This window comes from Phyllobates terribilis, unplaced genomic scaffold, assembly GCF_046119375.1.
Source record: "Phyllobates terribilis strain yellow unplaced genomic scaffold, ASM4611937v1 Scaffold_3__8_contigs__length_932513732, whole genome shotgun sequence".
Lineage (NCBI taxonomy): Eukaryota > Metazoa > Chordata > Amphibia > Anura > Dendrobatidae > Phyllobates > Phyllobates terribilis.
In genome coordinates, this window is record NW_027362763.1 from 825,002,976 (window position 1) to 825,013,396 (window position 10,421).

Consider the following 10,421-nt stretch of genomic DNA (forward strand, 5'->3'; position numbering starts at 1 on the left):
ACCGTCGATTATCCAACAGGCAGCATGGCACATCTCGTGCGCAAGTGTGGATCGTAGTCGCACTAAAAAAGAGTTTATACAGGCATAAGAAAATCTAAGTACACCCTGCTTGAACTCTTTGGTTTTACATATCAGGATTCAGGATATAATATAAAATATCTGGTCCTTAAAACGTCTTCAAATTAGGTAAATACATCCTGAGATGAAAAACACATGAAAAGTCACAACGTGCCATTACTTATTTACCAATAACTACTTCAAAATGCAGAAGCAGAGAGTGAAAAATAAGTACACCCCATGAATCACTAGCTTTTAGAATGATCTTTATCAATAATAACTTGAAGCTGCAGCAAGGGTGTATTTAATTTATCACACACTGCTTTTGCATTTTGCCCTTCTTTTTGTTAGATAAATAATTACACTATATTATTTATCATGTTGTTTTCTGAGATTGTATTTTCTTACTTTTAAGATCTTCTAAGGACCTGATGTTTTTTTGATTTTGTCCTAATATGTAAAACATTAGATTCCAAAGAGGGTGTACTTAGTTTTTCCCATGACAGCATGTACGATGAATTTATAAGATGTATTACATCACAAGTAGCAGTTTTGCAACCTATAGAGGTTGTCTCATAAAGCTGCAGGATGGACGTGATATGAAACCTACCGGAAGAATCCAAGACCTTATCGGAAAGCTCAATAACTGAGGAACGGTGGTTGTTCTCCAACTTGTGACGGCATTGACCGGATGCTGATGTCAGCCTCTTATTCCAGACTACGTCCATTTTCCTCGGGAGCTAAAATAGAGGAAACAAATTCCACTAAATCTGTAAACTCTTTGACCCCATTCTAACAAAGCACCCAACTCTCCTGTGTGATTTACAGCACTAGTCTCCTTGTATGGGACATGGGGTCTACTGAGAAGTCCAACATGTGAGAACAAAAATAAAAATAAACCTTTCCTAAAATGTACAGATATCAACAAATTGGTTTTTATATGTAAATGTAAAATCCTGTGAACTACAAAAAGTTGCTAATCTCTATATGTCTGCATGAATGGATCATGTAAGGTCTCCACTCATCCCACAGATAAGAAGAAGGTGATGGCATTTACCAAACTAAGTGAGTTTTGCCTGAGATTTCAGAACCATGACAAGGGAGTTAGGGTGCTCTTCAGAAACTTAGAATGATAGAAATGATTGTTTGAAGGTGGAGATAATGGATAAGTCATGTGTCGCCCAGATACCGATAATAAGATACCTTATTCTCGAAGACTGTCCTGTTGTATAGATGGTACAGTCGCTCCACCAGCTTCTCCTTTGTTACCTGAAAGTGGGTAACGTAGATGGAAGATGGAGAAATAATGTCTTCCAGGAAACAGCCGGGGATGTTACATAGTGGTGTCCTGGGAAAGATAAGGAATCAGAAATAAATCCAAAGGAAACATCTGACCTAGTTCATGGTTTTCCACAGAGGTAGATGCATCCGGCATAACTCACCTCTCCTCTGTAGCGGAGCTCTCCTCACTATCAGATGGTAAATTATCTGTACAGAAATATGGAAGAATGAAAATTTGTAATCAGACAGGTCAGAATGCAGATCCATGCTAGAGAGAAAACATAATAAATGCTGTAAAGTGAAAACACATCTAAATCAAAATGCCAGAATTGTGGGGTTTTTTCTCTCTGCAACTACTCAAAAAATGCAATAAGAAGCAATTTAAATGTCACATCCACCCCATAATATTATCAATAAAAACATCGAGCCGCCTTATAAAAGAACAAGCCCTCATACGCCTCCATCAATAGCAAAATAAAAATGTTACAGATCTCAGAAAATGGCGACAAAATCAAATATATTTATTAATAATATCAGAATTGTTTTTCACACTTAAAAAGAAAAACTTTGCAAGTTTGGTATGGACATAATCATACTGGCCTGGAGAATCATATTTCCAGGTTCATTTTACTGTGCAATGAAGACCTTAAAAATCAAAAAAAAAAAAAAAATCCATTTTTTTTTCAGTTTTCCCTTACTTGAAATTTTTTTGCATTTTGCAATACATTGTATGGTAATGTGAATTGTGCCATTGAGAAGAACATCTCATTGCACTAAAAACAACCCATTATATGTTAATGTGGATGGAAATATAAAAACAGATAAGTCTCAAGGAAGAAGGAGAGGAAGAGACATAAGTAGACTACAAATTGACCAGTTCCTAAGGGGTTAAAGGTACAGACCCAACTGTAATTTGCGTTTAGTTGTTAGATTTGGAAACTGACAGTACAAAAAAACATTGTTCTTTCTACAATAACATAACCCTGGTTGTATCTAGAAATGATGACTTACCATGATATGTGGAAGATTCTCCAGTATTGGAATCGTCATCGTCAGTAATAACAATGATGTCATCATCGGAGCTGTGACATAAATGTAACAGAATATGAGCCACCATTAATCATTATTCCCCATCAGGTATCTAGTAATGGAGGAGATGTGAGTCTTACCAGGTGGTACTGTCCGGATCAATATCTGAAGGTGGTAAAATCAGATCTGTGGGGGCAACACAACATAAATCTCTTATTAAATATTGTAATAACAACTACAGAGGAACATCAAAGAAATAAATCCTAATACAGTATTCAGTGTACCCCTATATGTAGATTGGGAAATAGACCACATTCAGCTAAAGTAACCTGCACTGTGCATGGCCACCATGAGAAGAAATCCCCGAATCCCAATCCTGACCGACTATAGAGCGAATGCATGAATAATGTTCCTGATCAAATGCTGAAAAGAAATGTTGTTCTGCCACTATGGAAGTGTCCCAGACATAGGACTCACACCAATAAAGCTTATCTAAAATAGGATTACCCCTTTAATGTATCTTTAATTTAAAAATGCACAGACCCATTTATAATTTGCCTTTAATTGTTACATTTGGAAACTGATCTGTGACAGTACAGAAAATTCAATGTTGTTTCTACAATAACATTACCCTGATTGTATCTAGAAATTATCACTTACTATTATATGCGGAAGTTCCTGCTCTATTGGAATCCTCATCATAATTAATAATGATGGCATCGGAGCTGTGAAATAAAGGTAACAAATAATAAGCTGACTATTAATCATTAATCCCCATCATATACCTAGTAATGGAGGAGACGTGGGTCTTACCAGGTGGTACTGTCCGGATCAATATCTGAAGGTGGTAAAATCAGATCTGTGGGGGCAACACAACATAAATCTCTTATTAGAATATTGTCAAAAGACATAAATCCTAATAATGCATCAAGTGTACCCCTATATGTACATGGGGCAAAACACCACATTCAGGTACAGTAACCTGCCCTGTACATGGCCACCATGAGAAGAAATCCCCAAATCTCATTTCTGTCTGACTTTATAACACCTGTATAAATATTCCTGACCAAATGCTGAAAAGAAATGTTTAATATGAACTCATTACCTTAGACGTACAATAGAGATAAATCCAAGCCCTGACCACAATGAGCTGCACCCAATGACTATAATGACACATCAATATATCAGAGCTGTTACTGGATCGGAGCACAGTACCTGGTAAATTCGGAGTCGGGCCCGAATTGAAGCCGCTGATGATAACCTGGCCTGGAGACCTCGGTATTGGCTTCTTTCGTGGATGATACTGAAAAATTGTCAAACATGTCAGATAGAATCTATGAGCATGAACATCTGTAATTTATAATCTTCCTCCATTTTCCACTGACTTACAGGTAGATGCCTATATGAATATAGTTACCATTGGCCTGCGCTTACTTCATGTGCAGAGTAGGACGGGTGTGCGGGACACTTATGGTTAGGATATGGATAGGGGCGGTGGTGACATTTTCGTGTCTTCACACAATATTATTATGTACCCTGTACATGGACATGTTGACACAAATACCACAACTAAAGGCAGTCATTACTCTGCAAACATGATCCAAACTATCACCCCATCATGCCTCTTCCTGGAGCTCTATTTTTGGTGCCACCATTTGTTTTTAATGGGATTTTTATCCCAAATGTATTCTCATTATTTAAAAATATAAAAATGACGCTCACCTGATGGAAATCGTCATCATCACTGCTGTCCTCGGTGTCAGAGAGAACTATAATGCGCTTAAATCGCTTTTTTCTCATCATATTTGCAAAAATCTCTTACAACACTCCTCTCTCCACAAACGCCTACAAAATCCCTCAGCGGAACTCTGGATGACGGGGCGTTCTATATCGTCCAGTCATTGTGGCATCATCGGAATGATGCGATTGTTTGTTTTTTTATTTAACTTTATTTAAATCTACAAAACGTACTGCAGAAATACAAAAAATAAATCCAGAAAAAAACAACAATCCTTCTAATTCGCTAACTCCTGCCCTTTTCTGAATTGTTCAGAAAAAAAATAATAATCAAAAAAGTCGACAAAAAACAAGATTTAAAAAAACAAAGAAACCCCGAAAAAAATAGGCGATTGATTATCCCTCTCCCCCAAGTTTTAATGCTCTACGCTACATTTTTTGCAAAATCTTCTCCCAATTTTTTTAATTCTCTGAGGAGCAAAGCCACGCCCTCTTGTATTTTTTACTCTCTGAAAAAAATTCTTCCATTCTGTAGTATTCAATTTTTTCCCTATCCATTTCCTAACCAAATCCACTCTTGCTGTATAAAGTCGCCTACTTACGAAACTCTTCTTCCTCATTTCATCTCTTCCGTTCCAGAGAGCAGGTTACAATTGTTGATTTGACCTCAATGGAGATCTAAGTCCCCAGTTTCCCCTCTATATCTTTATACCCTATGATAAATGTATCAATTCTGCCCTTGTTTCTTAGGCTGTGTGCCCACGTAGCATTTTTCAAGCGTATATGCTGCGGAATTTCCGCAGCATAAACGCTCCAAAAATGCTTGGTAATCCGCCCCCCATGGTCCTCAATGAGAAGCCGCACTGTCAATGCCCACGCTGCGGTTTTTTCCGCTGCGTTTATGCTCCGCGGAAAAATCCGCAGCATGTCAATTAATTTTGCGGAAGCGCGGCGTAATCGCCGCCATTGACTTGCATTGGGCCGCTTCAAATCCGCAAATATGTAAAAATAATTGCGGAAGTGAAGCGCCTTTGCTGCGGTCTTGTACCTCAAAACCGCAGCAAATAGGAAGTGACGTCACAATTGGGCGTTCCATCCATCCATCCCATGAGCATCCCATAATCCAGGAAGACGAGAATCCCATAATATTCCCGTCTCTCACGATCATGGCTGCTAACGTGGGATGGTACAAGCGGATGAATGTCAACGTGGGATTCATGATTAGTGTGGTAAGTGTCTGTATGTGTCTGTATGGTGTGTATGTGGTCTGTATGTGTCTGTGTGGGGTCTGTATGTGTCTGTATGTGTCTGTGTGGGGTCTGTGTGGGGTCTGTGTGCGCGGGTGTCAGCAGGCAGACATAGGCCGATGTGACACTACTACTCCCATCGGCCTATGTCTGTCCCCCGTCCACTCCTGCCAGCAGGATCAGCTCAATGAGAGCAGTAGTTCCCATCAGACTGATCCTGCTGTAAAATGTGCCCCAAAATTAAATTTAATAGCCCCCATATGTGCCTCCATATATTATTGACCCTATCCCCCCCCCCCTATTTTTTTTTTTTGGGGGGGGGGGTGCTATCATTATTAAAGTTTTTTTTTTATTTGCCCCAATAATATGTCATCTACTGCCCCCTTTTTTTTCATTGGTGGCCAGTGGTTACCTTAAATAAATTAGTTCATACATTACCTGTCCCCGCCGATCGCCCCTAAAATAAAGTAAAAAATAAAAAAATACACCTATACTCACCTAGACACCTAATTCCCCGAAGCCATCGATCTCCTGTAATAAAATATAAAATAATAAACCACAACCTTATCCTTACCCCTCCGTAGCAGTCCACGAGTGTCCCACGAAGATCTCCAGTTCAGAGCAGCCACATAGAATGTGACCGCTCTGAACCGCTGCCGCCGCTAGAATGAACGGGTTCGCCGGAGTTCAGGCAGCGCTGCTCCGGTGATCTGCTTTACGGCCCCGCTGTATCGTGAGAAATTCCCACGGTACAACAGGGCTGTAAAGGAGGTCACCGGAGCAGCGCTGACTGAATGCACTCCGGTGACCTCAGTCAGGGGCTCATGCTGCTGGGAGCGGACGTGTTCCCGGCAGTGTGAGCTTACAGCAGCCATGACAGCTGTCACATCTCCAGATGTGACAGCTGTGCATGGGAGATCAGCGCAGGAACGTGGACAGGTAACTATTTTTTTTTTTTTAGTAAAATTAGAATTAAATAAAATTGTGTTTTATTTCAAATAAATTATTTTTTTCTGGGTGTTTGTCTTTTTTCTTTTTAACACTTTGTAGGTTAGTAATGGGGGTGTCTTATTGACGCCCATCATTACTAACCTGGGCTTCATGTCAGCTGGCGCTGACATGAACCCCACCACTATTACCCCCTGCCACCGCACCAGGGCAGCGTGGAAGAGCGAGGCTAAGTGCCAGATTTGGCGCACAAATATGATGCGCCAAATCTGGGGCAGCTGAGGGCTGATATTATAGCCTGGGAGGGGGCCTATAACCATGGCCCCTTTCTAGGCTATTAATATCAGGTCGCAGCTGTCCGCCTAGCCTTTGCTGGCTACAATTTATAGGGGGACCCCATGTCATTTTTTTTGGGGGGGTCTTCATAAATAGTAGCCAGAAAAGGCAAAGTGGCTAGCCTTTGCTGGCTACAATTTATAGGGGGACCCCATGTCATTTTTTTTGGGGGGGTCTTCATAAATAGTAGCCAGAAAAGGCAAAGTGGCTAGCCTTTGCTGGCTACAATTTATAGGGGGACCCCATGTAATTTTTTTTGGGGGGGTCTTCTTATATAGTGGCCAGAAAAGGCAAAGCGGCTAGCCTTTGCTGGCTACAATTTATAGGGGGACCCCATGTCATTTTTTTTGGGGGGGTCTTCATAAATAGTAGCCAGAAAAGGCAAAGCGGCTAGCCTTTGCTGGCTACAATTTATAGGGGGACCCCATGTCATTTTTTTTGGGGGGATCTTCATAAATAGTAGCCAGAAAAGGCAAAGTGGCTAGCCTTTGCTGGCTACAATTTATAGGGGGACCCCATGTAATTTTTTTTGGTGGGGTCTTCTTATATAGTGGCCAGAAAAGGCAAAGCGGCTAGCCTTTGCTGGCTACAATTTATAGGGGGACCCCATGTAATTTTTTTTGGTGGGGTCTTCTTGTATAGTGGCCAGAAAAGGCAAAGCGGCTAGCCTTTGCTGGCTACAATTTATAGGGGGACCCCATGTAATTTTTTTTGGTGGGGTCTTCTTATATAGTGGCCAGAAAAGGCAAAGCGGCTAGCCTTTGCTGGCTACAATTTATAGGGGGACCCCATGTCACTTTTTTTTGGGGGGGGGCTTCCTATATAGTAGCCAGTAAAGGCTAAGCTAACTGCTGCGGCCTGGTATTAATAGCAAAGGAAGGGTCCATGGTTATTGGCTACTTCACAGACTATAACATCAGCCAACAACCGTCTGCTTTCCCTTTGCTATTTATTAAAGCTATGCGTGAGCCCACTTATTTTTTTTGGTTAAAAGATTTTATTAAAGTGAAAGATTATTGTACAGTGTATGTAGGTTCATTCACTGAAAGCTCCTGCATACGCTGTAAGGTTGATTTCTCACGTCCACATATCCACGTTAGTACAGATAAGTGTGACCGAGCATGCTTTGCAATGGGTCTGTGTGTGGGTCTCCGCTGTGTGTGGAAAATGGCATCAACACTCGTCCCGGAGATTGACGTGTGAAAGAACCGTACAATATAGGTGAGGGGTTAGTGTTGGTGTGTGTGCGTACATATCTCCATATGTTTATTTAATTTTTTTTTTGGGGTTAATCTTTTATTCCTCCATTTTGTTTTTAAAATAATATTCACACACGTTATTATTCACTGTAGATTGAAAAATATCCCGAAATATGGGACCGAGCTAGTCCTGACTACAAAGACAAGCAGAAGAAAAAAGACGCCTGGGCCTCTGTGTTGAGCCAAATGTATCCCCAGTGGGTGAATGCTGAACGTGATGCCCAAGAGGAAATTAGTAAGTTTTGATTTTTACACTTATTTTTATATCTATTTATAATTGCACTTTTTGGTGTGAAAGCAGTTCATAAATTGTTTTGGTTGTGTCATTGCAGTGTATGATATTAAAAATCGGTGGAGATCGGTCACCGACCGGCTGGTGAAGTATCACCAGTCGGTGCAAAGTGGCTCATCACCCAAAAAAAGAAAATTTCCTTTTGCGGACGAGCTGGCCTTCATACTAACCAGTAGGAGTTTGCGGAGGTAAATTCCCAAAACATATTAATTGAAATGTTTCCAAAAATGTTGTATTTACATTGGGATTTACCTTTTATTATATACAGAACTGAAGGAAACATCATGGCCCCAACAGCAGAAGAGGACACAAACACAGAGCAAGCAGAGGAGGAATCCGAGGACTTTTTCCAGCTTTCCTCACCGGATCCATCTGCTTCGGCATCTTCAGCATCTGGTTGTCCCTCACATTCTTTGTCCAATCCAGCGGACATCGGGACGGGTTTGGTGACTGATTCTCCTGCTCCTGCTCCAAGTGACGCTGGAAGCTCTGCTGGTGATGTGTTGAGGCCCACTGGGAGGGGGTCTGGTTCTGCTCATCTCGTGGCATCGAGAAGGGCGGGCAAAAAAAAGGCCAAAAGCCACGGGGGTGGGACTATTGTGCTTGAAGCACTCACAAATCGAACCCTCAGCCTTGTGGAAAGGGCATCCCAGGAAGATGCCATCGATAAATTTTGCTCAGCCCAAGCTGCCCGCATCAGATCTCTGCCACGAGATAGGCAGAACATGTACATGACTGCAGCAGGCGCTATGGTCATGGCAATTGAAGAGGCAGCAGTTATGCCCTCGCCCCCAGCCGTAGTATGCGGAATATTTAATTGTTTCAAACCCAGTGTGCCTCCACCACGACCAGCAGCTGCAACCCAGCGTTTTGGGCAGGTTGCTGCAGCATACCGTCCAGAAGATATGCAACCAAGTTATGGTCGGCAAATGGCTCATGGTGCATCATCATTTATCAGAGGACCATCCCCCAACTCTACTTTTTCTCCAGAAATGTTTCCTGGGTACAGCTTTGAAGAAGACCTTCAAAACTTGTAGTTAAAAAATTTTACCCCTCCCTGTCAGCATTTTTGGACCCTAGCAAATACAGACAGCACCTGTAGGTCGATAGATACACAATGTTTTAGAGAATCAGACAATTAACAAAGACCTTTTCTTATGGTCACCTATACCAGGCATCAGGCGTAGGGGACTGTAAGAAAAGGTCTTTCTTTTGATATAATTAAACAACCTACAGGTGCTGCCCGTATTTTAGGGCCCAAAACTGATTAGAGGACAGGTGTGCTGTACACAGTGTGTAATTTTTTCCCAAGTTATGGGCAATGTTTGTCCGATTAAATTTTCTAGAAGTTTGTTGTTTTGTGTTTTTAAAAAGTTTTTTACAGTTATTCTATATTACGTATTAAAAAAATTATTTAAACTATCTGTTAATTTTTCTTTTCAAGTGTATATGTGGTTGGATTGGGTTGTAATGAAAAAGTGTTCCCCTGATCTGCGCTCACCATAGCGCAGGTCAGAGGAACTCTACATTTTTGAAATTTGTTCAAACTAATCTACGTATGTGGTCGGCTGTATACAGTGGTTTTTAAATTAGAAATATACTTTGATATTTTGGACCACAACTATTTTTTGGATGAGTACTACTCTCAACACTGTTATTTGCTAGTTCTGTTCTTAGCGCAAGCAAATAACAATGGTGAGGGTTGACTTTAGCAGACAGTACTTGGGAATAGCGCTCTAGGTAGTAATGCCAATTTACAGGCTCTGGTCTTTGTGGGTTGTTCACTTTTGCGTTGACGTATTGTCGAAAAAAAAAATGTAGAAGGTTGCAATTCAAGAAATATTTTGGACAAATTTAAGTTTAACCAAAATTTATTTTTTTTAAAAACATTTTTTTTTACATTTTTATTTTAAAAAAAAAGGAGGAAGTTCTTCTTTTATTGTTCATCAGATCTTCTCTGCTGGTCAGGCTGCTCAACACCAGCACAGGAGTATTGCCAGTGCACGGCACCTTCAGGACTCATGAAGTAGTCAGCGAAGGTTTCTCGCACCCTGGCACCAGAGTTGGATGGCCTTCCCTGACCGGAGTTGACAACTGGAATTAATTCAGATAGCTGTGACTCCTCATCTTGCTCGGTGCTGTACTCACGAGCATAGTTGTGGAGTACACAGCATGCCTTAATTACAGTGTCAACGGTCTCCGTATCCAACTGGATGGCAGTGTGAAAGATCCTCC

At 41.0% G+C, this 10,421-nt stretch overlaps 1 protein-coding gene across 1 annotated transcript; it reads left to right on the top strand.

Annotated features, from left to right (window-relative positions):
* The first annotated feature begins 7,663 nt into the window (after positions 1–7,663).
* On the top strand, positions 7,664–9,635 carry LOC141258351 (uncharacterized). Its single transcript, XM_073673359.1, has 3 exons — positions 7,664–8,129; positions 8,227–8,374; positions 8,455–9,635. The coding sequence occupies exons 1-3, from the start codon at positions 8,081–8,083 to the stop codon at positions 9,221–9,223; spliced, it is 966 nt and encodes a 321-aa protein (XP_073529460.1). The 5' UTR covers positions 7,664–8,080; the 3' UTR covers positions 9,224–9,635.
* Positions 9,636–10,421: the final 786 nt, after the last annotated feature.